Source organism: Furipterus horrens, unplaced genomic scaffold (genome assembly GCF_987537825.1).
Source record: "Furipterus horrens unplaced genomic scaffold, mFurHor1.1.pri manual_scaffold_8, whole genome shotgun sequence".
Lineage (NCBI taxonomy): Eukaryota > Metazoa > Chordata > Mammalia > Chiroptera > Furipteridae > Furipterus > Furipterus horrens.
This window is the reverse complement of record NW_028327178.1, coordinates 92,801,189-92,827,586: the sequence shown is the minus strand read 5'-3', so window position 1 is coordinate 92,827,586 and position 26,398 is coordinate 92,801,189. Positions and strand designations below refer to the sequence as shown.

At 49.5% G+C, this 26,398-nt stretch overlaps 2 protein-coding genes and 1 non-coding gene across 9 annotated transcripts in view; 1 reads left to right on the top strand and 2 right to left on the bottom strand.

Annotated features, from left to right (window-relative positions):
* Positions 1-13,135, top strand: part of LOC150003487 (fer-1-like protein 4) — a 33,269-nt gene extending 20,134 nt beyond the window's left edge. Inside the window, exons 35-45 of the mRNA XM_090286318.1 lie at positions 58-174; positions 6,838-6,965; positions 7,154-7,324; positions 7,748-7,902; positions 8,483-8,643; positions 9,206-9,291; positions 10,470-10,568; positions 10,791-11,032; positions 11,511-11,791; positions 11,870-11,970; positions 12,090-13,135. Coding sequence (XP_090142444.1) covers positions 58-174; positions 6,838-6,965; positions 7,154-7,324; positions 7,748-7,902; positions 8,483-8,643; positions 9,206-9,291; positions 10,470-10,568; positions 10,791-11,032; positions 11,511-11,791; positions 11,870-11,970; positions 12,090-12,294 — 1,746 coding nt within the window. The 3' untranslated portion in view covers positions 12,295-13,135. The remainder of the gene's footprint in view (positions 1-57; positions 175-6,837; positions 6,966-7,153; positions 7,325-7,747; positions 7,903-8,482; positions 8,644-9,205; positions 9,292-10,469; positions 10,569-10,790; positions 11,033-11,510; positions 11,792-11,869; positions 11,971-12,089) is intronic.
* On the bottom strand, positions 3,211-3,336 carry LOC150003488 (small nucleolar RNA SNORA40). The gene has a single exon (XR_016512900.1). It is a non-coding gene; the product is annotated as a small nucleolar RNA SNORA40 (small nucleolar RNA).
* Positions 13,136-14,013: 878 nt separating the features above from the next.
* On the bottom strand, positions 14,014-25,818 carry ERGIC3 (ERGIC and golgi 3). 7 transcript variants are annotated; one of them, XM_090286316.1, is made up of 14 exons: positions 25,671-25,813; positions 25,462-25,532; positions 25,254-25,341; positions 24,916-25,035; positions 20,473-20,566; positions 19,464-19,629; positions 19,263-19,320; positions 17,041-17,055; positions 16,358-16,389; positions 15,500-15,596; positions 15,359-15,423; positions 14,530-14,666; positions 14,398-14,453; positions 14,014-14,210 (listed from the first exon to the last, which is right to left on the bottom strand). In XM_090286316.1, exons 1-14 carry the CDS (start codon positions 25,756-25,758, stop codon positions 14,131-14,133), a joined length of 1,167 nt encoding a protein of 388 aa, XP_090142442.1. In that variant the 5' UTR covers positions 25,759-25,813; the 3' UTR covers positions 14,014-14,130. The 7 variants fall into 7 exon arrangements, with proteins under 7 accessions (XP_090142442.1, XP_090142443.1, XP_090142437.1 ...); XM_090286317.1 differs by lacking the exon at positions 17,041-17,055 and having other exon boundaries at positions 25,671-25,812; XM_090286311.1 differs by lacking the exon at positions 14,014-14,210 and having other exon boundaries at positions 14,406-14,684; positions 25,671-25,815.
* Positions 25,819-26,398: the final 580 nt, after the last annotated feature.

Sequence of the window (26,398 nt, the reverse complement as noted above, 5' to 3'; positions counted from 1 at the left end):
AGGTGCAGATGTGGCAGGAAGACTCTCTTACCAGGGCCTGTTTTCCCCCCACTCCAGGGATCCTTCCTCATTTACCCAGAATCAGAGGCAGTGTCATTCTCTGAGCCCCAGATCTCCCGGGGGATCCCACAAAACCGGCCCATCAAGCTCTTGGTCAGAGTGTATGTCGTAAAGGTGAGTATCCATCAGCCCGGCACACCTCCCACAAAGGTAACATACATGAAACCTATAGACTGAAGGATTTGGAGGGAACCTTAGGGATCAGGGTCCACCTTCTTCATTTTGAGGTAGGGAATCTTAGGCACAAAGTTGAGACTCCCCAGGGTCACAGCACTTGCTCATGGCAGCACCAGAATTTAGAGCTGAGGTCTCCTGACTCCTGGTTCATAGTTTTGGTCCCATAGAATGGAGAGTATAATTCCAGAAAGAGCACAACCCTGAATTCCAAGCTTCATGATGGCTTGTCATCACATACCTTTGTGCAGGTCCTTCCATTGCTGTGATTCCTATGCAGCGCTCAGCACAGCCCTTAAGGGCATCACGGGATGTGAGAGGAACGAGGGGGTTTGCTCTGCCCCTTCCCTCCCAGCACCAGAACAGATGCTGTACTTTTATCTGGTGTAAATGTAGGGATTTGGACTAAGATATACTTTTAAAAAAATGTCCTGTGTCACTGTTCTACCAAAATCTAAGAATCTTAGTGCATAAAGGCATAATAGGATTCACCTTGACATTCTGCTTCCTGCAAACTAGATGGTCAGAAATAACTTCCTGATATAAGTACCTAGAAATGCTAGATCAACAATCTTTTAACTAAATGCTAAGCTTGTAAGAAAGGGAATTCCAGTGGGCCCTAGATGAAGAGGCAACAGGAATCCCAAGACAAGCCCTGAAGCTCAGGTTGTCTTGAGAGGTTTTGTCCTCACCTGGACCCCAAGCCTCAGGTTCTTATTGCCTATCCAAGGTGGGAGCCACAACCAAGACCCTCGCAGGAAGCAGCACCCAGGAAGGGATCTCCTCTCAGTGAAGTGGGCACGAGGAAGCCCACTCCCTGGGAGAAGAACCTGTAAGTTCTGTCTCAGCCTCTGTTCCGATTGGGGGAAATAGAGAAAAAATCGTCCCTGAGAATTTATTATTAGAGTTTTGTCCTCATATTGATTTAAGACTTGAATTGATATAATCTATTGAGTCCAGGAAACTCAAAGCTGAGAGATTGGCTTAAAGGGGTCCCAAATCAGGCCTCACACATTCCATAGATTTAGATAACCAAATTTACAAACTCCTGAATTATAAAATATATAGGAAAACAATCTATCACGAAAAATTGTCAGGAATAAAAACCACAAAGGAGAAATAAACCTCTAAGGACTTTGATGTTAGAATTTTCAAATTTTAGAACTGTAAAACAACTGTTTAAAATATTTCACAAGCAGAGAACAAAAGGCTGTCAGAAGTGACTTGGAAGTCTTATTTATTTGATTATTTGAAAGTAATCCAATAAATTTTTTAAAAATGGAAGACCATTAAAAATAAAAGACCATTAAAAATAAAATTATATTAAATGCCCATGCATAGCAGAATGATATGTTCACACAGTGGAGTACTATGCAACTGAAAAAAGGAATGAGGACCCTAGCTGCTGTGGCTCAGTGGATTGAGCATAGGCCTGTGAACCAAATGTGGCTGGTTCGATTCCCAGTCAGGGCACATGACTAGGTTGAACGCCAGGTCCCCAGTTGGGGGCACGTGAGAGGCAACCACACATTGATGTTTCTCTCCCTCTCTTTCTCCTTCCCCCTCTCTCTAAAAACAGATTAAATAAATAAATAAATAAATAAATAAATAAATCAGACATTAATTAAAAACAAAGAAAGAAACAAACAAAAAAAGGAATGAGGAAGATCTCTATGGACTGATATGGAGTGATTTCCAGAACATAGTATGAAGTGAACACCCTGGCTGGTTTGGCTCAGTGGATTGAGCGTCGGCCTGCGAGCTAAGTGTCGCTGGTTCGATCTTCCAGTCAGGGCACATCAGAGAAGGAAAACTCTGACTCCAAAAAACCTTCGCTGCCTTGCGGCATACCTCTTCAGGGGAAAGGCTAAGGGAGTAAACCCCGACAGAAAATCCGGAGCCGGAGTCCCTAAGGCGGTTTGACGTAGTCAACACCGGCAACTCCTGCGGCGCACCTGAAGCCAAGCTGTATTGACTCCGTCTTTCCCTTGGACCCTTCAGCTGCGAAGAGAGGGGGGGTCTGCTGCATGGGCAACAGCAGACCCTCCATATCACCCTGCCCAGGCTCTGTAGCTTCAGCTTCACTGGAGAGGACACCCCAGCGTCATCGCAAGATGTCGATTCAACACGGGAGGAGACAGATACCGTGTCACTCCCGAGTTGGACTGCACAGCCATTCTCGGCGGTGCAGATAGACTCTTAAGAAGCTACACCATCGTCTCTCGAGATGGACGGCTGCCGACGACGAGTATGAAGTGAACACAGCAAAGTGCAAAAGTACCTATAGGATTGCCTCTTCTCCATGAAAGAAAGGCGATACAAGAAAGTACATGTTTGCTCCTTTGTACACCAGAAATACTGGAAAAATAAGCTGAACATGAAAAAGACTGGTTCTATAAAGAGGGTGAATGGTAAAGAAGTGGAAGAAAATGGGATAAGGATAGTATTCAAATAGTATAATGTCTACCATAAGCCAGGCACGAGGGTAAGAGCTGCTATCCTGGAATTAACAAGCTATGTATAATTCTAAAACTTTTATGAATTTCTATGAAAGAACAAAGTGCCAAGAATAGCCAAGACAATTTTGAAGAACAGCATGGGGAGACAAGACTGATTATAAAGTTATAGCAGTTAAGACAGTGTGGTTCTGGCATGGGAATAGATTACTAGGCTGATAGGACAGGATAAGATTTAACTAAACAGACCCAGACATAGATGGAAAAGTTTACCAGAATTGGCGCTATTGATTAAGGATAGGGGGTGGGGACAGGGTGGGACTATTCTATAAGTGGTCCCATGAAAATTGATTATCCATGTGGAAAAAAATAAAATTAGACTCTTGACTTATAGCATCCACAAAAAATCCAGCTAAACCTAATATATGATTATGAAAAGCAAACTTGTAAGGAAATATTAAAATATCTTTGTGATCTTGGGTGGGTGGCCATTTTTATTTTATTTTTATTTATTTTTTATCATGTTCCTTCTTATATGTATCAAAACTCATACTGAACAATGAGTTCTGGGTTGCAAAAGAGGGTTTTTTTTTTTTTGCACCTGTATGTTAGTCTTGGGTGGCCGTTTTTAATACATAAAAGCGTACAAACTACATATTTGGAAACAAATGACACGTGACTATATTCAGCTTAAACTTGTGGGCATCTGTAAATGCTTAAAGTAAATGAAAGGACTGGCCACAGATGGGGAAGGGGCTTACTTTATGCATCATCAGTAAAGGTTAGTGTTGAAGTAACTGTCACAAATCTGTAAAACACAGACAAAAAAGAAAAAAAATTAAGAAAAAAATAAGAAAACTGACCAAAGAAGAAACTCCAATGGCCAATAAACATATGAAAAATCCTAAATCTTAATTGTAATCAGGATAGGCAAATAATTGAAACCACAGGAAACTAATTTCCTCCCTTTCAAAGGGCAAGATTAGAAGTGCTAACCAACCTGGGTTGGAGAGGCCATGGTACTGCTGGGAGGGCATGTTAGTTTCCTAAGTCACAAGCTTGGTAACTTAGATAACACTTATTTATTATAGTTCTGAAGGACAGAAGTCTGAAATAGAGCTTACTGGGGTGGGCTGCACTCCTGCTAGAGGCTGTTGGGGAGAAGAGGCTGTTGGGGAGAATTGTTTCCATGTCTTTTTGACCTTCTAGAGCCCACCTGTGTATCTTGACTCATGGCTTCTTCTTTTTTTAATTTAACTTTTTTTTTATTTTTAGAGAGAGGGGAAGGGAGGGAGAAAGAGAGGGAGAGAAACATCAGTGTGTGGTTGCGTATCATATGCCCCAACTGGGGACCTTGCCTGGCCCGCAAGCTAGGCATGTGCCCTGACTGGGAATCGAACTGGTGGCCTTTTGGTTCACAGGCCAGCACTCAATCTACTAAGCCACACTAACTGAGGTGACTCGTGGCTTCTTTAGCATTAAAGCCAGCAGTGCAGCATCTTCAAATCTCTCCTCTGACTCTCCTGTCTCTCTCTTCACTTACAAGAACATTTGTGATTACATTAGGTTCACCTGGACAATCCAGGCTACTGTCTCCATTTTGCGATCCTTCATTTAATCACATCTGCCAAATCCTTTTTGCCATGTTAGGTGACACATACATAGGTGGACGTCTTTGGGGTGTCATTATTCTGCCTGCCACAGGATGTGAACTGCTATAACAACTTTGGAGAACAATTAGGCAATATTTGCTAAAATAGAAGATTTTCATGGCTAATGCTCAGTAATTCTACTTCTAGATATAATCCCAGAGAATTTCTTATGTATATGTACAAGAAAACAGATAAGAATTGCTCATTCTAGCAATATTTGTAGTAATACATACTTAGAAATAACTTAAGTGTTGCTAAGTAAGAGAATATACAGAGAAAGAGGAGAGGAGAGGAGATGAGGGAAGGGGAGTGTTAGTCATTAACAAATACTGTTAGGGGGGCCAGTGCTGCAGGCTGTGAAAGAATTCACGAAGAGAAGCTTTTATTCACCTTGGGAGAAAGGAAAGGGGCTGGGCCTTGCCTGTCTCAACCTTGGCATTGGTTAGAGAGGAAGAGGCCTCCACTAGCATTCGTGCCCACCAGCTGGCTTTAATGCAGGTCTGGGCCTAGTTCCCAGCACCTGAGTAATGCCCCAAACCTCAGCTGGAGGACTTAATTTAAAGTGGTGCAAGTTAGCAGTTTGCTCAGGAAACCGGCAGAAGTGAAAGCGAGCCCTTTCTGTCAGACTGCACCTGCAGTTTAGGATGAGTTCAACCAACTATGAGTCCTGATCAAAAGTACCGAACTGCAAAGAAACAAGTCACCCTGAATAAGAATAGCAAAAATAACAAGAGATTCAGATCCCCACAGTCCTTGATATTGGAGTAACTAGACAGAGAATATAAAATAACTATGTATAGGATGTTTAAAGAATAAATTGAAAATGAACAAGGAACAAGAGACTATTAAAAATAAACAGCAAATTTGAAGGACCAGAGAGAATTTTTAGAAATTATAAGAGTAGTATTTAAAATGAAAAAATTCAGTGGTAGAGCAAAAGCTGTGAACATACACTTCACAAAAGAAAATGTACATAAGGCCAATAAACACACGCAAATACACTCAACATACTTTGTCAGCAGGGAAATGCATATTAAAACCACAACGAGCTACAATTTTACACACACTCCAACAGATAAAATAAAAAAAGATTGACAAACCCTGGCTGCTGTGGCTCAGTGGATTGGGTGCTGGCCTGCGAACTGATTGAGGTATCTCTTGCACATCGAGATCTCTCTCCTCCTTTCTCCCTTCCTTCCCCTCTCTCTAGAGATAAATAAAATCTTAAAAAAAAAAAATTGATAATACCAAGTATTGGTAAAAATGTGGAGCATCTGGAATTCCCATACATTGTAGGAAGGAGCGTAAAAACCATTAAAAGTATATTCTGTACATGAATTATACTTCAATAATTTGTACATGTTATACATTTATATAGTTAGCAAAACAGTAAAAGTAAGTTTAATCGGCGGCGGCGGCAGCCGTCCGTCTCGAGAGATGATGGTGTAGCTTCTTAAGAGTCTATCTGCACCGAAAATGGCTGTGCAGTCTGACTCGGGAGTGACACTGTATCTGTCTCCTCCCGTGTTGAATCGACATCTTGCGATGACGCTGGAGTGTCCTCTCCAGTGAAGCTGAAGCTACAGAGCCTGGGCAGGGTGATATGGAGGGTCTGCTGTTGCCCATGCAGCAGACCCCCCCTCTCTTCGCAGCTGAAGGGTCCAAGGGAAAGACGGAGTCAATACAGCTTGGCTTCAGGTGCGCCGCAGGAGTTGCCGGTGTTGACTACAACGTCAAACCGCCTTAGGGACTCCGGCTCCGGATTTTCTGTCGGGGTTTACTCCCTTAGCCTTTCCCTGAAGAGGTATGCCGCAAGGCAGCGGAGGTTTTTTGGAGTCAGAGTTTTCCTTCTCTGATAGTAAGTTTAATATATACAGGTTAAAAACATACAATCTGGTGCTACCTATTGCTTAGGGATCCATGTGTATGTAGTAAAAGTATTTTTACTATATATATATATATATATATATATATATTTTTTTTTTTTTTTTTTTTTTTTTGTGAGTAATAAACCTCTATTAAAGGATTATGGCTACATCAGGGATGGAAAGGGAATTAAGTCAGGTAAGGGAACTCAGGGGGCTTCCATTTGTCGGTAGTGTTTTATTGATTAAGCTGGGCACATATGCCCACTGTATTCTTTTATTTAGTTAAAAGTTCTTAATTTTTAAAGTAAACTATGCTCACTATAAAAAATAAAAGTCAAACAATGTAGAAAGTTATAAATTGAATAATAAGCCCTTATACATTTTCCCACATATTTTGCTTCATTATGTTTTTGTTATATTGATTTATATGTCTTAACTATTTCACAGTTGATTTCAAAGCGAATAAAAGTCATTTGGTGCAACCTCTAGTTAACTCCTTGTGGTGGGAGGGAGATCTCTCCTTGGTAACTTCCTGCTTATACTCAATCTGAGCTTAGGTTCAGCAAGTGTAACCTTGGGTTATGACAATGACACTTCTCTCAGTTCCACTGCATACTGTCCCCCTAGGCTACCAACCTGGCTCCCGCGGACCCCAATGGCAAAGCAGACCCCTATGTGGTGGTGAGCGCTGGCCGGGAGCGACAGGACAGCAAGGAGCGCTACATCCCCAAGCAGCTGAACCCCATCTTTGGAGAGTGAGGCTGGGCACGGGGTTTTGGGAACAACTTTGCCATACAGCCCTGTGGTCCGGCTCTTGCTCCAGCAGCTTATGTGCTTATGGTGGTGGAATGGACAGAGGCTTCTGAGACCCCTGAAACCCCTACCCACATATGACCACCTCTGGGGTATGGAGGTGTCCTTAGACATTCTTCCTCCTGGCCAGGGTCCTGGAGCTCAGCATCTCTCTCCCTGCTGAGCCAGAGCTGACTGTGGCTGTGTTTGATCATGACCTGGTGGGTTCTGATGACCTCATCGGGGAGACCCACATTGATCTGGAAAACCGCTTCTATAGCCACCACAGGGCAAACTGTGGGCTGGCCTCCCAGTATGACACGTGAGTCTGACAGGGCCCTCAGGAGCCATTCTTAGTCTTACTAAAGACACTCAAGGTCACATTTCCATTAGTGTCTCCAGATCCTTTGATTTCATAGACGGGGACCTCCCCATGACCAAGATGTTATAGCTTAGTGGTTAAGACCTGGTATTGGGAATTGGGATCCTGTAACTGATGAGTCACTTTCTCTCCCTGGGCCTCAGTTTCCTCCTCTGCAAAATGGAGGTAATAATATCAATATCTCCTTCCTAGGAGTACCTGGCATACAATTTTGATTTCCATGGTTACCATAAGTGATGACTTAGCTGTCTTGTCAGGGTTATGAACCTGGATCCTATGTCTTCAAGGGTCCCCATCTCTGCCCTGTGTCCAACTGTGTCCATTGCTGGCCCCAAATGAGGCATATTCCTCTTCCGCCTGCAGGGATGGGTACAATGCCTGGCGTGATGCATTCCGGCCTTCACAGATCCTGGTGGGGCTGTGCCAACGCTGTGGCCTCCCCGCCCCTGAATACCGAGCCGGGGCTGTCAAGGTGGGCAGCAAGGTCTTTCTGACACTGCCTGAGACCCTGCTGCCAGGTACCAGCCCCTTTCTGCTGGACAGTCCATAGGGAGCCAGATGGTAGAATGAGGTACAGGGGGCTCCTGGTGCCCAGCCTAGTGTGCTCCCCAAGGAGCCTGCCTCTGTCTGTGAACAGGGAAGGTGAGTTTGGCTGAGTAAGGATGAGATTCTTGGGTGCTGGGGAGAAAATGGCCTTTGTTGGTGTGAGATGCCCAAAGACCAAAGTGAACTCCTCAGAGCCATAGTTAATCAAGTTCCCAGATCACAGTGTGGCCCATGGGGTTCCCATACAACAAAATGTGCTTATAGAATTGAGCTCAGGTCTCATAAATGGCTGGTGGTCTGTCTAAACTGTCTGTGGCAAAGGCCACAGCCACCTCCAATCTTTTTGTCCCCCTGACTGCTGGCTTTTCACTGGCAAAAGTTGTTATAGCAGCATCTCCTGACTTACTGTGTGCTGTGGCCTTGCCCTCCCAGCACAGGGACTTTGTCCACCATAGCAGCTGCCTCAGCTTAGAGCTTCTACTGAAAGGTGGGAAAAAAGGGAGGAGAGTTGGGAGCTGTGCAGAACCCAAGATCACACACCTCTTGTTGCAGGTGGTAGGGATTCCAAGGTGGCAAGTGAGGTCTCTGAGGAGGCCCAGGCATTGCTTGTGCTGCGGCGCTGGCAGGAGATGCCAGGTCTTGGGATCCAGCTGGTGCCTGAGCATGTAGAAACGAGGCCCCTCTACCATCCCCGCAGCCCGGGGCTACTACAGGTGACGGAGGGCTCAGTACCCAACCCCAGAACCCTGGGACTCCCAGCTGGTCCTGGGCCTTGGGCCCACAGGATGCCCACTCCCCTAGAACTCCACCTTGGCACTGCATTGCTGCTTCTGATTTTGGCTCCTGCCATCTAGTCTTAGACCTCCATCCTGGACCTCATACCCCCTCCCTCAACTCTGGTCCTTCAGGAATCCCATCCCTGGGCCACCAAGGCTCATATGTGGCACCCCCAACCTGACCCCAGATCTCTAGGATCTGGACCTCGAGAACACCAGATCCTTTTTTTTTTTTTTGAGAACACCAGATCTTACTTTTGCTCTCAACCTTCCCTCTGGGGCCTCATCCTTGAATCCCCAACCTAACCTCAACCCTAGAACCTCCACTTGGGACTCCACCTTCATCCTCACTACCCACAGTCTGCCCAGCCATGCCCTCTTGATCCTGGTTCTTCTCTTCACCTGAGGCAAGACACAACCTCTGGCCACAGGGCTGTTAGGGGAGGTGGAGACCCCAGCAAGACCCTACAGCCTGCTGCCACTTCACATGTATCCCCAGGGATCCCTTCACATGTGGATTGACATCTTCCCCCGAGATGTGCCTGCGCCACCCCCAGTTGACATCAAGCCTCGGCAGCCAATCAGGTGAGAGTCTTGGCCTTTCTTCCCGTGCGGTGGGCACCTCTTGGACTAGTGCAGCCCAGGCCTCCAGTGAAGTAGGCAGTCTGCTGACCCAGGCTTTTCAATTAGGTGAGCCATTAAATCCCCCCCTTTAAAAATAAACTATTGTGGGTTGGGTGTATGACACTTCCAAATACCAGTAAGCCGACTGAGTAGGGTTTGTGTAGTATTTGTGCATTTCCGATGTTGTCAGCAATTTGTCACTTCCCTCCTCTGGGCTCCGCTTTCCTTGGTGTCACTCTCAGGGAGACTTTCATGGCCTGGGGGCAAGATCACTTCTAATGGCGCCAGGTTTCCATCTGACCAGCTAGACTACTAGAGCAGAAAAACACACCTCTTTTCCAGTTGGAGCAAAAGTCTCAGGGCTGACTCTCAGGGGGCCAGCTGGGGTCAAATGCTGACCCCTGAACCACTCAGAGTGGTCATGGGGTAGAATTGATTGGCCAGTTCTGAGCAATGTCTTAAGTGATGTACCCACCTCTGGAGCCAGGTAGGAAATCTGTCTCTCCCACTAGAATCACACAGATTGACAGTAGTGGGGGTGAGGGTCACCAAGAGAAAATCGGGGTGCTGTCAACAAAGTGGGGGATTGGTACTGTGCAAGAGAAAACAAATATCCAGGAAATCCTGGATAGCCAAGGACAGGGCTATCTGGGGTAGGATAAAGAATGTTACAGCCCCTCCTTTTGCCCCTCAGGGGCTGCATGCTGCATCACCACACTGTCTCTTTGCCTTCCACTTTCTTCTGCAGACTGGCTTTCTGTGCTCACCTGCCCCTCCTCTGCTCCCCCAAACTTCAGCTTGCATGTCACTTTGGCTTACCATGGCTCCAACTCTGCATCTGATGCTACATGACTTGACTTGTCAGGGTCCTGGTTCCAAATTTATGCGAGTGAGAACCCTGTTGGCTCAGTTGGGTCAGCAGACCATCCCTGGTGCCACCTGCTGTGGCTGGGGTGGTCCACAGAGGATGGGGTGATACTTGCCTTTCAAAGGCTCACGGACATCCTGATCACCCAGCTGGGCACACATCAGGTGCTCAATGGATGTCAGTGGCCCTGGCCCAGGTCCTTCCTGCTTCCTGCAGCCCTTCTCAGGACTCCCCTCAAGAATCTGAATCTGCCCCCCCAAACACCCCCCAGTTATGAGCTCAGAGTCATCATCTGGAACACGGAGGATGTGGTTCTGGATGATGTAAACCCGCTCACTGGAGAAATGTCGAGTGACATCTATGTGAAAAGGTAGGCCTGCCAGCTGGACTGTACACATGGCCGTACACTAAGGTGAGGTCCCAAACTGGGCCTTGGGCCCTGGGGCTGAGCCAGAGCCCTGTCCCCTGAGCCTTCTAAGGTGCCTGGAGCTGGGTGGAAGGACTGGCCTGGGTGGTGAGCCATGGGGCAGGCTGGGTTCTGGCTCTGGCCCCAGCAGATGCTGCCTCAGAGGGTCGCTTTCCCGGGCTCCAGCTGGGTGAAAGGGCTGGAGCACGACAAGCAGGAGACAGACGTGCACTTCAACTCTCTGACTGGGGAGGGGAACTTCAACTGGCGCTTCGTGTTCCGCTTTGACTACCTGCCCACCGAGCGGGAGGTGAGCGTCCGGCGCCGGCCCGGACCCTTCGCCCTGGAGGAGGCCGAGTTCCGGCAGCCGGCAGTGCTGGCCCTGCAGGTCTGGGACTACGACCGCATCTCCGCCAATGATTTCCTGGGTACTGGAGCCTTCCTCCCGCCTCAGCCTAGCCCCAGTTTCTGCCCTCATTGCTCTGCCCCTGGTCCTTGGTTTCCTACTCTAACGCAGCCCTGGCTCCTGGGTTTCAGCCCCTAGGTCACTAACCTTTGCTCTCTGGCCTAATTACTGAACTTATTCAGCCTTGAGCACCTCGTCCTTCATTCCTACCCAAAGTCCCTGACTCAGTCCTCTGGTTTGACCCAAGCTCAGGTTGATCCAGGGAAGATGTCAATCCACATGTGACCAGAGCTCAAGGCCTTTGGTGCCTGTTTTAGCAGTCTGGTCCCGCCCTTGAACCTGTTACACTGGGGACTGTGGTGTGTGGTCCATAGCTGTGTACTGACTGCCACATTCTAATTTCTGAAGCCCTGGCCTCAAAAATTCCACTGTTGCCTCCTCCCCCATGGCCCAGACAGCCCCTGATCTCCCGCCTAACCCAGGGGGCTCTGGACTTGCAGGATCCCTGGAGCTGCAGCTACCGGACATGGTGCGGGGCGCCAGGGACCCCGAGCTCTGCTCTGTGCGGCTGGCCCGTGATGGGGCTGGGCCCAGGTGCAATCTGTTTCGCTGCCGCCGCTTGCGGGGCTGGTGGCCTGTGGTGAAGCTGCGGGCGCCAGAGGACGAGGAGCGGGAGCAGCGGGAGGCTCAGGCCGGCAGGAAGAGGCGGAGGAGTTGGAGGAAGGGCCGCCGCGAAGACTTAGAGTTCGCAGACCAGGGAGGCAACATCTACATCCTCACGGTGGGTGTGGCCAGGCCGGGGACTGGGAGCCAGGTCGGAGCCACCGAAGAGCTCAGTCTCTGTTCCTACCCTTTCCAGGGGAAGGTGGAGGCAGAGTTTGAGCTGCTGACGGTGGAGGAGGCTGAGAAACGGCCAGTGGGGAGGGGGCGGAAAGAGCCTGAGCCCTTGGAGAAGCCCAAGTGAGTGGGCTCCGGGAGTTAGGGCAGCGGGGGGTGGCGGGCAGAGCTTGAAGAGCGGGAGGTGCGGGAGGCCCACGGCTTCCTCATCATTCCCACACCACCTTCCCCAACCCCCGCAGTCGCCCCAAAACCTCCTTCAACTGGTTTGTGAACCCGCTGAAGACCTTCGTCTTCTTCATCTGGCGCCGGTACTGGCGCATGCTGGTGCTGCTACTGCTGCTGGCGTTGATTACCGTCTTCCTCCTCCTCGTCTTCTACACCATGCCAGGCCAGATCAGCCAGGCCATCTTTCGCCCCCTCCACCGCCCCCCTGGCCCTAACTGACCTTGGACACTCATCCCCTAGCACCCACCCCCTCAGCACCCGCCCCTTAAGTCCTCCCCCTACTTCAGTTCCCTTTGAAGAAACCTTCACACACATCCACTCTTGATGCCTGAGTATGTGCTGTGCAGAATACAGAGGGCAGAGAACAGAGATGTTCTTGGGTGGCCTCAGATGCTGGGCACTCATTGGGTAAATGAATACACAGGGATGAAAGGCTGCCCACGTGGCCTCACTGCCTGGCAGGAGGTTCAGGGCTGAGGAGGAGCCCTGGTCCTGAGGTGTCATACCTTCTGAGCAGCCCACCTGTTGCTACTGGCAATGTTTGGGTCCCTCTCTCCTAATCTGCTTATGGCTTCTGTCATTCCACAGCAGCTAAGCGTTTTACAGACTTCATTATTCACCAACCCTGAGAGTAGCCGTATCAGTTAAGGACACTTGGCTCTAAGTAATAGAAATCCCAACTCAAACTGGCTTGGGCACAAAAGGAATGTTTCGGTTCGAATAACTGTAATTCCCAGGGTTTTGCTGGCTGGCTTCAGGTGTAGCTTGTCATAGGGTTCAAACAATGTCACCAAGGCTCTGGGCTCAGCTCTGCTGTCCTCTGGGGGTAGCTCATTCAATGGCAGGGAACTGCAGGATGGCTGCGGCACCCTCACATCTGAAGGAAAGCTTTCCTTGTCCTGACAAGAGCCTGGCTTGCACCATGTCACTGTGGCTGGGGTTGGGACTTGCTGATGGGGCCTCCCCTGGAGCTCAGGGTTGGAGACAGACCCTCCTCCCAAACCACTAAGCTGAGATGCTGAAGGGAGGTTCCCAGAGGAAATTCAGGATACTGTTAACAAGTGGGAATGGTTCCTGGGTGGCCAAAAAAACAAGGCTCCCTACAGCCATCATCTGCATTTTACAGATGAGACTGGTACCCATAGATTAAATAACATGTCCAACATCTCACAGGTTGTAAGTGATCACGGCAGAGTTGGATTTGAGGTCTGCCTGCCTGCAGAGGTTTTGGTATCACTGCCCTACTATGCTTTCTGTCCTCTCCCCACTTCTCTCCCACCGCTGTCTCACATTGAAACTCCCTGAGAAATGACTGGGTGAACTGACCAGCTGTCAATGTCTCTGGGGAGGGGTGAGGTCTTGGGGCCCAGTTCTGTCATGGGAAGCTCTCACCACATCCAGAGCTGGGGTCTGATGCTAGCCCTGCTCCAGAACGGCCACTGCTACCTTCCTTCCCTGTTCTTCAGTTTTGCCTCCACATAGGAGACTGCATAGGACCTGGCTAGACATGTCTTGGCTCCAGAAGCCAGCAAAGGCTTGGCACAGAGCAGAGTCAGAGATCCAGATGACTGAACCAAGGGTGCAGGGGCCCTGGCTTTAGCAGTCACTGGGTGAGCCCAAGCCTGCTCCCAGGGCTCTATTATTAACACCACGGTTGGAAGCTCATGGACCTGGGGGATATGGTGGCTCCAGCAGATCCATCCTGAGGCTGAGACCAGAGGCCCAAAAAGCACAGTGGAGGAGGGACTGAGGACAGGACTGCGGGGCAAACATCAGTCTGGTTTGGACAAAGCCCTATAAACCAGGGGATGTCCATGTGGGGCTCCTAGAGGACATCTGGCCTGACCTGTAGGTCCTGATGGCCTTCAATAGGTGGCTATGATGAGGGGTTGTCCCTAGGCTCTGGCCAGACCCAATAACCACACAGAGACCAATGAGTACTATGACAACCAATAGATTTATCAACCCTGGGCTGTGATGGACTCTCTGGGGGTGGGGAGTGGGCGGGGTGAGCAGAGAAACAGGAGAAGGAGAGAACACGGGGGAAGGGGACAACTACGTTGTCTTCCCTAGATCAATTTTCTTCTGGATGGCTCGTGCCGAGTGGTAGATGAGCGAATCGATGAGTCCAGCCACTGGGGAAAGGGACAAGGGCTGGCACCGGCCCCGCTGGGCCCTTGGCTTGACCTCCAGAGCCTTATGGCCAGGCCAGCATCTCCCCTTGGCCTTGAGGTGCCCCTTCTCCCCGAACCAAAATCCGGGGGGAACCCAGGCTTTACACCCCCCACATACCCCAACCCCAGATAGCCCAGAGCTGCTAACCTGTGAACATGCCTCCGATGATAGCACATACGCCCGTGAGGAAGTGCGTGAAGGACCTGACAGAGGGGTGAGGGGATCAGAAGGTAGCCCTGCTGCTGCTAGGCCCAGTGCCCCCCATTTCCCTGGCCTAACCTGTGCTTCTCGGTCAGCTTCACCATCATGGGCGAGAGCTCGTACAGCACGAAGACTCCAGGAAGCCCCTGGTCACCTAGCAGCCCGTTGGCGACCTTCTCATGTCTGGTCACAGAGAACTGATTTGTCCTCAGCACCTGGGACAAGATGGGGAACTGGGCCAGAGCCAGGTCTACAGCCTGACTCCCAACTCCCCCTCCAGCCTACCCTGGTTCGTGCCCTGTGTTCTGCAGTACCTCGAGTGTTGAGGAGGAGAAAACGAGGCCCCATGGTGGCAATGAACACTGCGAGGCCGGGGGCCCACCTGGAGGCCTTCTCCCAGCCTAACAGCCCCAGCTTTCCCTCCGCTCACCAGCTCTTTCGTCTACCAATCCCAGCTATGTTTGGTGGATCCCCTTAATGGGGATCCACAGAGGAGAAGCAACTCTTTAAGGCTGCACCATGAGCTCGTGGCAAGGCTGGACCTCACCTCCTCTGCAAACTCAGCCCCATGCATTCTACCAGTCCACTGAGGTGCTGCTCTACAGGCCACAGCAGAAAGGGGAGCAGGGGGCCCAGGAAGGGTTAGCCCCCAGCCCAGGGCAGACCGCAGGGGACAGTGAAGCAGTTCGCACTGAACAAATGGATGGATGTGGTTTGAGTAAGTGAAAAGAGTGAATGCTTTGAAATCTGACAGCCTGAGGCCTGGGAGGGCACGACACCTACACTCTGAGCCTCGGCTTATCACCCATCACATGGGAATAAGAGCAGCACTTCACTTCCCAGGTTGGAGAAACTCAAGTGCTTGACACTGAGAGGGTCTGTGGTATCTGAGGTCCCGCAAACTTACCTCCCCATCTAGCTTCATGTACACAGTAGGTACCACCTTCACAAAGTACTGGAACATCATGGAGGCTGCAGGGAGAAGAGAACACTGGGCATGGGTGTCGGGCAGGGCTCTGGGGCTGGGGGCTTCATCCCAGGCTACTACCTTGAAGCGCGGTGACATTGGTGTGGTCCAGGGGGTTCACAATGCCTGGGTAGTCCTCCCCAAATGACAGGTGCCGTATGAAGTGGGTCATATTGATCTGCAAGCAACAACAGTGCCTGAGACACGGAGCAGTCAAGGCCCCCAGCAAGCCCTATCCCATCAAAAGCTCTGCAGGACAGTAGCAGACAGGGACACCTGGGTCTGGGAGTGAATGTGTGCGATGGAGGTGGGAGGGAGGGACCCTGTCTGGGAGAATCTGAGACAGGCCCCTCCTGCTCCCCACCGAGGAACTCCTCCTTCACAGAGTCAGTGGGCTGCTGGAGCTCCAAAGTTTGAGGTTCCGGCTGCATCCACACTTTAGGAAACAGACGGGCAGGGGCCCTTTGTGGCAGGTGCTTTCCCTGAGGTTTTAAGCCAGGGAAGTCTAGGCTGGAGGGGCCCCAGCTCCCACTCCTGTCTTGTTGTAGTCTATATCAAACTCAGTCACTAGAGGGGTCTTTAAAAACGTGCAAATCTGATTATGTTGTGACCCTGGTTAGGGTAGGTGGACAGCCTCCCACTGCCCTCAGGACAGACCAGACTCATCCATCCACACTGGCCCTGCGGTTTGTGAAAAGTGCTACAGTCCCGCCTGACCGTGTCTGGAATGCTCTCGTCCAACTCCACCCCATCTCCAGCCCGCACAGATCTCAGGTTACAAGTCATTCCCAGATACTCAATCCTCTGTCTGGATCCCCTGTCGGAATGTGGTATATTTTTCTTTATCTGCTCTCCAACCCAGGATGTCCCTGCAGGGAAATGAAGGCAGCAACCACCTCCCACCCCATCTGCCCTCTATGATTTCCACCTGGTACGTACGTTGTCGAGGCCGAAGCTCTGCAAGTCGTGGACTAGGAGAGAAGGGGGAAGGTGTCACCAGGCGGAGCAGGACTGGCCACCTGACTCCCTCAGAGTCCTTGGTCAGGCCTCCTCTCTCTCCCCTCTGGAGTGTGACCTGTTGGCTCTTCTTTGACCCATCCCACCCTCCCCCTCCCAGCCTGGCCTTGCTCCAGGGCAGCCAGAAAGAGCCTGGGGGAGAGGCCGCGGCCTCCTTGGGGCTCTTAAGAACACAGACCCCAGCTCTCCCCTGACATACAGGCAGCCCTTCATGGGCATCACTCCAGGCCTTCACTCCCACCAAGGCCCTGCTTGCATCTCAGGAAACGAAACCTGCCAACTTGGGTCTCTCATTAACTGGAGCCGATGCCCCATCACTGAATCCCAAAGTGAGGTGGGACCTGGGGATGCTGTCCAAGCTCTTTTCTTGACTCCTCTTCCCCCTCCCGCAGAGCCCCACACCAAAGAAAGCCCTGTGGGTACCCTGTACCACCTGTTTCAGAATAAGTTCTTCCTGCCCCCTGCTCCTGATCCCTCCTGCTGCAAGGAACCCCAACTCATCTAGAGTCACCCCAGCAGCCAGGCCCATGCAAACCCTCCCCATCCTGGGAGGGTAGGCTGCCCCACACGTGGGCACTTGGCCTCCCAGGGACAGGGCCACTTACTCTCCACAGCATGTACTGCAGCATGGGGGCAAGAAGGGGGAGGGGAGGGAGAAAGAGAAAGAAGGTTCAGAGCTTCATAATGAGAACTACGGAGCAGGATGCGTGCTAGAAGGGAAGACCAGAATCTGCTTGCCTCGGCAGCAGGGTCTGGACCCAGCTAACAAGCCTCCCCCCGGTCCAGAGGAGCCCTTCCCTGACCCAGCAAGTGCAAAGAGGGTTGGGGGCAGAAGTATGGTGGCCTAGGAAGAACAAAAGACCTAGAGCCCAAACAGCTACATGTCTAGTTGTGTGGCCTGGAGCAAATCACGTCCCATCTCTGGACCTCAGTGATCCCTGCATAGGGCTGTCCGGAGGAACGGGAAGGATCTAAGGTAGACAAATACTTGGTAAACTTCATAATCCCTCCTCCCACCTCACCCCAAATTAACAAGGATGCCAGAAACTAGCTCCCTGACCTTCAGTTCAGCTAGATTGCAGGCCTTGGGCAACTGTAGCTTTGTGCTTTGAACATCCTTCTAGGGTACATAGCACCCTACGTCCTGGGCTCACTGACTCCGACAACAGCCCAGGTGGAGAAGCAGGGATGCTGCCCCCACCTCCAGCACCACCTCCTGCTCAGTGCCTGCAGGCCCTCTGCCAACAGCCTGCCCACCTCCCACAATCCCAGAGCCCACCCTCACCCAGCTCCCCCCACAGTAGAGGGGGCTCCAGACCCACCTGCCTGTCCCTCCCCAACACTTGGCCTCAGCCCTCCACACCGCCTTCAAGACCAGCAGGGCCATCTCCATTGGGCCCATTACTCCTGCTCATCTTAGTCTCCGGGCAGCTCAGGACTGTCAGGGCATCTCTCCTCCGCTAGACTCCCGTCACCACGTGGCTCTGGACCTCCCCTGACAGGATCCTGACCTTCATTCCTCCCAGGCCTGCTGTGGGCTCTGTACTCATCAGCAAAACCTCCACACGGTCCCCTTACTTTCCTGTTCCAACCACAGTCGGGCTCTTCCTTGAAGGTACTACTACCCTTGCAGCCCCACAAGGGAGCCTATCCCCCATACCCGTCCTCCTTGGTCTAAAGGGAGCCCGTCCTTGCTCCTAGATGCCACTTCCAGATCACTGTCCCTCAATTTTCCCTAACAGTCTCCAGCTTTGCAGCTCACAGCAAACGATTCCACCAATGAGCCCTACTTGTTTCGGTCACTCAGGGCTCCACACAGAACCCCCAGGTCAGCCCTCCTGCGCCGTTTCTCAACGGTTCGGGCCGCTGGCCACCGCTCTCTCCTATATGCCATCGTAATTCCTCATGACTCCACATCTCCGAGCTGCTGCCCTCCCCGCACCTGGGAAGTCTGCCTTCCCTCCTGTTGCCAGGTCTGAGATTTCTATACGTCAGTCTTTCCCTGGCCACCCCACAGAAAATAGCATGTGTGTCGTCTCACCCAAGCCCCTCACCTCCACCTTTTTTGGTTCCTATTACTTAATGGTATCTGATGCCATATATTTCACATGCTTGTTTATTATCTGTTTCTTTGCTAGAATGTTCTTTTTTTGCTAGAATGTTCTAAGGGCGGGGACTTTGTTTTGTTCACTGCTGCATCCTTAGCACCTAGACCAGAATGTGGCACACAGTAGTGGATTACTAAATATCTAGTGCACTTCATGAATGAATGAATGAAGGAATGAGCGTAAATTTCATTTATTCATTCCTGTGAGGCAGGTACTAGTACCTTCAGCCCCACTTACCAGAAGAAAGGGAGTAGGGCTCACTACTTCCCAAATAGGACATAACTCGGGAGTGGAAAAACCTGCATTCTAGCCTGGCTCTGCTTCCCCCAAAGCCTCACACGCAGGTCACCTGAGACTGGGTGCTACCTTTTAAACAAGTGCCCACCATAAACCAGACTCTATGCTATAGTTTCTAAGCTGCACAAATACCCTAGGAGATAAGTGCTATTGTCACCATTTTGTGAAGTAGGAAACTGAAGCTCAAAAAAGTTAAGAAACTTGCTCGAAGTTTCACACAGCCAGTAAGGTCTGAAACTGAAATCTGAACCCAAGAATCGGGTTCCTCATCCCATGCTCTTAACTGTTCTACCAAACTGCCACCCTGATATAAGGGTCTGCTCTGGGTCAAAGACAAGAGAACATCAGGGAGGTGAAGGGGCACTCAAACTCTCAAAGGGGTCCAGGGTCTAAGCTGCCCTGGCTGATGGGGGGCCACTCACCGTGCACATGGGACTGCTGGAAGCTCTTCCCAGGAGCAAAGTGGAAGTTTCCAGCCACCTGCAGGGGACAACCCCTCTCATTGTCCAGCCATTTCCTCCCTTCTCTTCGCTCCTGAGGGCTTGAGCAGGCCCTCGATTCACAGTGGAGTGGGCCCAGCCCACAGCCCACATGGCCCAGCCCGGCCTCAGTCCCTCCCATACCTTGTTGACTTCCAAGAAGCCGTACACCTGGCAGCCCTCATTCTTCTGCTCCTGCATCTTCTGGCTGAAGCCCTCCCGCCGGCACTGCTCAATAGTGTCTGGGTTCTTGAAGGCCCAGCCTCGACGGCGATATGCTTCCCGGACATCCTCACAGCTGTTACAGCACCTGTAGGGGAGGGGGAGCGGGCTGAGTACCAAAGAGGCACGCAAACAGTGCTGACACCTTGGGAAGTCAAGCTTGAGCCATTCTGCCTGCTAATGGAGCCTCCATCAGCCTCCTTCCTGACCACCAAACGTTCTCTAAGTGTGTTTCCTCAGTGGCAGCAGAACTGTGAAAAGTACATGTTCCCATTCTGCTTGGGGTGATGAAAAGTTTTGAAAGATAGTGGTGATGATGGCACAGGCTATGAGTGTAGTTACTGCCACTGAATCGTACATCTGAAAATGATTAAAATGGTAAAATTTATGTCACGTGTATTTTACCACAATAAAAAAATTTTAAAAATACATATTCCCAGGACCCACCCCAGACCTGAGTGAGCCTTTCAGGGGTCAGGGGTGGGAAACATAAGAGCAGTTGCTATATATCACAGGCTTAATAATCTGAACTAGGCCTTCCGTCTTGGCGCTTTATATAGAATATACATATATTTAATCTGGATGGGACTCTTAAGACAAAGGTGCTATCATCATCCCCATTCATGAGAGAGGTTACATGGCTTGGCCCAAGGACACCTGGGTGGAACCAGGTAGGTGGACTCCAGAGACAGCTCTGAACCACAGCAAGGGCCATTTAGTCTCTTCTCCAAGTCTGCAGCCCCTGGCAGGGCCTGGGCATGGACCATTATTCCCTCACCCCAGGGCCAGCGACTGAGGCACATACCCCATGCCCTCTAAGTTCTTGGTCCAACCTCCGCACCTGCCTCCGACTGAGGCTGAGGGCTGACATAGAGCACCTGATGGGAGCCCTGCACCCTTCCCTGCCCCCTGCCACCAGGGTCTGGCTCACTTGATGTCATCTGTCTCAGCACCATAGCAGCTCTCACAGCGGTCAGGGTCCAGGGAGTCAGGGTCAAACACCTTCATCTCCACTTTCCCAAGCTCTAAAGACAGAGCAGAAGTGGGAATCAGCAGGGGGCACGCACAGTGCAATCTGCACCGCCAAGTCCTCCACAGGCCCTTTGGGGAATAATAAAAGTTATAATAATAGCTAATATTTACACAATGCATACTATGTGTCCAGCACCAAGCACTTCTACACATGCATTATTTCTTTTAATAATAGTAATAAAGCAATGGTACTTTATATGCCTCATCTCATTTCATCCTCAAAATGACTCTGTGAAGGTGAGGTTATTATTCCCTCTGTACTTGAGAAGATGCTGAGGCAAAGAGATGAGAAGTGACTTTGCACAATCGTGGCAGATTTCAGCTCTAATTCCAAAGTGCCCTTAACCACTTCCCATGGTGCTTCTCAGACCTCTCTCTCTCTGCACCAGCTCCCTGACTCTAACTACCCCATCATACCTGGATTTTTCAATACTCAATACCATGACCACCTGTCCTCCAATACTCTTCTTATTTCATCATGTCACCTCAGCTATCCATTTCCATGCTCATACCTAGACGTTGTCATTAGCAATTACTGCAAACTTCCCAAAATTCAATGTCAAGTATCCCAGTTCACTATGTCTGGTGTGCAGAACCCACCAATGCTTTGGCACCACTAACAATATCATCCATTCATGTCCTTACTTCCCCACTTAAATTCCAAGGTCCAAATGGGGAAAGAACAGTCTCTTTGAAAAACAGTGCTGGGAGAACTGGATAGTCACATACAAAAAATGAAATTGGACCTCTATCTTACATCACTCATAATAATTAACTCAAAATGGATTAATGACTTAAATGTAAGACTTGATACCATAAAACTTCTAGAAGAGAATATAGAGAAAAAGCTCCTTAACATTGGTCTTGGCAATAATTTTTTGGATTTGACACCAAAAGCATAGTCAACAAAAGGAAAAATAAATAAGTGGGACTACATAAAAATTAAAAGCTTCTGCAGAGCACAACAAACAATTAACAAAATGAAAAGGCAACCTACAGCAGAGGAGAAAATATTTGCAAATGATATATCTAATAAGAGGTTAATGTCCAAAACTCATGTAACTCGATAGCAGAAAAACCCCAAATAGTCCAATTAAAAATGGGCAAAGGACTTGAATAGACATTTTTCGAAGGAAGACATACAAATAGCCAACAGGTACATGAAAAGGTGCTTAACGTCATTAATCATCAGGGAAATGCAAATCAAAGCCATGAGGTATGACCTCAAACCTGTCAGAGTGACTATTAACAACAACAACCCAAAAGAGAAAAACAAAACAATGCAAAAAAATAAGAGACAAGTGTTGGCGAGGATGTGGAGAAAAGGGAACCCTCGTGTACTGTTGGTGGGAATACAAATTGGTGCAGCCAATGTGAAGAGCGGTACAGAAGCTTCTCAAAAAATTAAAAATAGAATTACCATATGTTCCAACAATCCCACTTCTGGATATGAAATGAAATCAATAAAATCAGTATCTAAAAGAGTTATCTGCAGTCCCACCTTCACCACAGCATTATCAGACTAGCCAAGAGACATGGAAACAACCTAAGTGTCCATCAACAGATGAATGGATAAAGAAGGTGTGATGTGATACATATGGGGTATTATTCAGCCATTAAAAAGAAGTAAATCCTGCCATTTGCAACAACATGGCTAAAAGCTTGAGGACATTATGCTAAGTGAAGTAAGTCAGAGAGAGAAAGACAAAAACTGTACGATCTCACTTATAGGCAGATTCCCAAAATGCCACAGTCATAGAGACAAAGAGTAGACTGGTGGTTGCCAGGGACTGCCGGGGTGGGGGTGGGGGTGGGGATGGGGAGATGTTAGTCAAAGGTTATAAACTTTCAGTTATAAAATGAATGAGTTCTGAGAATCTAACGGTGACTATAGTGAACAATAATACTGTATTGTATATTTTCATTGCAAGTTGCTAAGAGAGTAGATCTTAAACATTCTTGTCACGTACACAAAAATGGTAACTGATGTGATAAATGCGTTAACTAACCTTATTGTGGTAATTATCTCGCAATATATACATATATCAAATTATACCTTAAACTTATACAGTGTTTTATTTCAACAATGTCTCAAAAAAAGCTGGAAAATAAATTCCATGGTCCATTGTTGTAATTATTCTCTTGCACATAACCACAACGCATTAGTCCTCTCTCCCTTCATTGTACAAGCCTAGCAAAAGCCAAACGCTAAATTCAGCTCTGTGACTACTGCTGCCTGTGCCTCCCTTAAGACTGCATGACGGTCCAACTCTACTTTATTTCACGAGTGAGTTCACTCTCCCATTCTCGGAGATGGTTAATTTATGCTTTCCTCTCTCCTTACACTTCCAAAATCCCTTCCCCTTTCTTCACTCTTAGCTAATAACCTTGCTGTCAATTTCCACTAAGAAAAGAGAAACAACAGAACCTCAATCTTACCACCAAACTCACCCCCACTCCCAAGCTCTCCTTCAGCAACGCCCCCACCCCCCCCCTTCTCTGCTCTCTCTTACAGCAAAACTCCTGAAAGGGTCATCTATACTAGATGTCCCGACTTCCTTTTCTGCTCTTTGATTAGATTTTCATTCCCAGCAATATCAAAACTATTCCTTTCAAAGTCCTCACTGTTACCAAGGGCAGTGATCAATTCTCACTCCTCATTTTACTGCACCATCAGTAGCTTTTGACAGTTGCTCACTCTCCTTGAAACTCTTCCTCTGCTTGGCTTTTGGTACATCTCTTGGTCCTCTTCTATGTTAATGGCTAATCCTTCTCAATACTCCTTCTTGGGTCCTCATTTCCTGACAGGGGCTCAGGGTACTATCCCTAGACCTCTCCTCTACCTACATTGACTCTCTAGGTTTTGTCATTTAGTCCAATGGCTTTAAATAGTATCTATAAACTGATAACTCTTACATTTATTTCTCTAGCGTTTCCCCAAAGTCTAGACTAGTACATCTAATTGCCTCCTTAACATCACTAGGGTATAAAGTGGGCATCCCAAATTTAACATGCTTCAAACCTGAAATTTCTCCTCAAATCCTGATCCTCCCCTAAGGATCACTGATGCTCATCTCCTGGAAAGGACATCCTTATGCATTCCCCTTCCACCATGAATAGGGTGGACCTGTGTAACCACCAGTATATTGCAGAAATGATGGTGTGCAACTTTTGAGGCTAGCTCATAAAAGACATGGGTTTCCCCTCTCCTAGATCACTTGCACAGGGGGAAGCCAGCTGCTAAGTTGTGAGGACACTCAAGCAGCCCTATGAAAGGCCCAGGTGGTGAAGCCACTGAGGCATCTTGCCAACAGCTAGATGTGTGAGTGCCTTTAGATGCAGATCCTCCGGCTCCAATCAAGCCTTCAGATGACTGCAGCTCTAGCCAAGAGCTGCAATGCAATCTCATAAGACCCTAAACCAGAACTACTAACTTTTGGGGTAATTTGTTACACAGTAGCAGATATCTAATATTCCCCTGCCTCTCCCACTCAGACACAAAAATCCTCTTCCTCCTCTCTGGTCATTCTTATCTCAATTCATTCATTTGCTCAGGCCAAAAGCCTTGGAACCAAAGCCTTGACTGCAATCCTACAGCAAGTCCTATTGGTTTTATTGGTGTTCAACAAGTATGTATTGAACGAATAAATGATAAAGCTCACCAACAGAGCAATCCCTAAGGTATGAAAATCATAGCTTTGAGAAGGGCTTTGTATGGTGGGAAATTGAATTAATGAAGGTATTGGGAGGCTGCTGAGAGAGAGGAGAAAAAACTAAAAGTGAATGACCACTGTACTAGGCATTGTACACATATTAACTTCATCTGATCCTATAATTCCATGTGGTGGGTACCATTGTTTACCACAACTTTATAGCTGAGGTCATAGACTGAAAAAGACAAAGCTGCATCTGAACTCAGGTAATCTAACTCAAGAATGTAAACCCTTAACTTTAAGCTACCCTACATTCCAAAAGGAAAGAGCATTAAGGGTTCAATTCAACCACAAAGATGGGAAAACAAACACTCAGAGAAGCTTGGGTCCATCCAGAGGAAGTCTCTCAAGGCAACAGGACCTATCCTCAAACTTCTGTTACATGATATGCAAGGATTGGGGACCTCTGAGAATGATAGCCAGGTACTCTTCTCAACATATAAAGGCTAGAAGCCTGGATTTCAGCTCACTCTTTGATTAATAGCTGGAGGACCCTACGCAAGCCATTTGACGTCTCTGGGTCTTAGCTGCTTCATTGGTCACTGGGCCAGCCACAGCCCACTTGCCAGATGTAGGGCTTGGGCATGTCCAGTTCTGGGATCTGAGATCAGGCCTCCTCCCCCAGTTACCATGACGCTCAGCCTCTGAGCTCACGGGGATGCCATCCTTATCCAGCCGTTGCTTGAACAGGTTGTGTTCCACGTCCAGCTGCTGTTCACCAGCCACATCCATGGCATCAATGCTCAGATCTGGAAATAGGAAGCCAGGGTAAGCTACTGAGATCCAGGGGCAAGGGAACCTGGGTTTTGAAGATTACGGGATGCTGGGCCTGTCTTGGGGCAGCAGTGGGTTCGGGGAAGGGGGCTGTCCTGGGGTCCAGTCCAGAACCTAAGGCTGGAGGGGTACATCTGAAAACCCACCTGAGAACCTTGGGACTTGCAACTCCCACATTGGGGAAGGTACTCACAGGCACAAGGCATGTGCGGAAAAAATACATCGATGTTGATCTTCAGTTTATCTCCCCGTGACTTGTCCACGTAGAGTTCAGGATGCACCTGGGGCAGTACTACCTTAGTAGGATTTGGCCCCATGCCTCTTCTTTCCCCATTCCCATTCCTAAAGATCCCATTCCTATAATGTCAAGGTCCGAAAACGTACCCGGCCCCGCCCCTTACCTCTGTGGTTAGGTAATACTGCAGCTCGGACAGGAACAGCAGCAGCATGAGAAGGCCACTGACAATGGTCACTGCAGGGCAGGGAGCGAGGGTCAGAATGGACTCTGTTCATCCCCCCTCTGCCCTAGGCAGGCCAGACAGAGTGCAGGAGCGCCGGCCAAGCTCCAGGACAACCCTCCCCCCGAGACCCTGGCCCAGCCACCGCCTACCCGTGGCGCCCCCACAGGTCTTGACCCGGAAGTCCTCCAGAGTCTTAGGGTAGGCATCGAACTGCTTCAGCTTCCCCAGCGCCTCCATGGGGACCCGCCGGAAAGGCGATGCCAGCTGGCCCGCCCCTGCAGCTTCCAGCTTCCGGCCCGGGGCTTGAGCCCCACCCCCTCTCAGCACGCAGGCGCAGCTATGCGCACGGTCGGCCCCACCCCTCACCCGCATCCTCTCTCTGGCCGTCCGTCCCATAGGTGCTACAGGCGACCTTGTCTTGACGCCACCCACTGGCAAGTGCTCCCTCAGTCAGGGTGGTCCTCTGTGGACCAGGGTGCCCGGAGGAGGTCTCTGCGGGGTACAGACAGCAATAGCAGCATTCGTTTGTCTAGCTTGCGCTGGGACCATCGCCTAGGGTGTCACATCAGACTCTTGGAACAACTTGGAACCTCCTAGAAGTGTGGTTTTCAAAGTGTCCCCAACCAGCAGCCTCATTATTAGCTGGAAACTGGTTAGAAATGAAAGTTATCGGGCCCCACCACAGACCTGCGGAATCAGAACCTCTAGGTGTTGCCCCCAGGTTACAGTTTGAGAATCACAACTGTAGAAAGTAGGTGCGACATCCATTTTCTGGAGGAGAAACTGACTTGGAGAAGCTAGGCAACTTGCCCGATATCCCAGCCGATTAATGGCAGGGCCTGATTCCAACCCATTTATTCTGGACCTCAAAGGACTC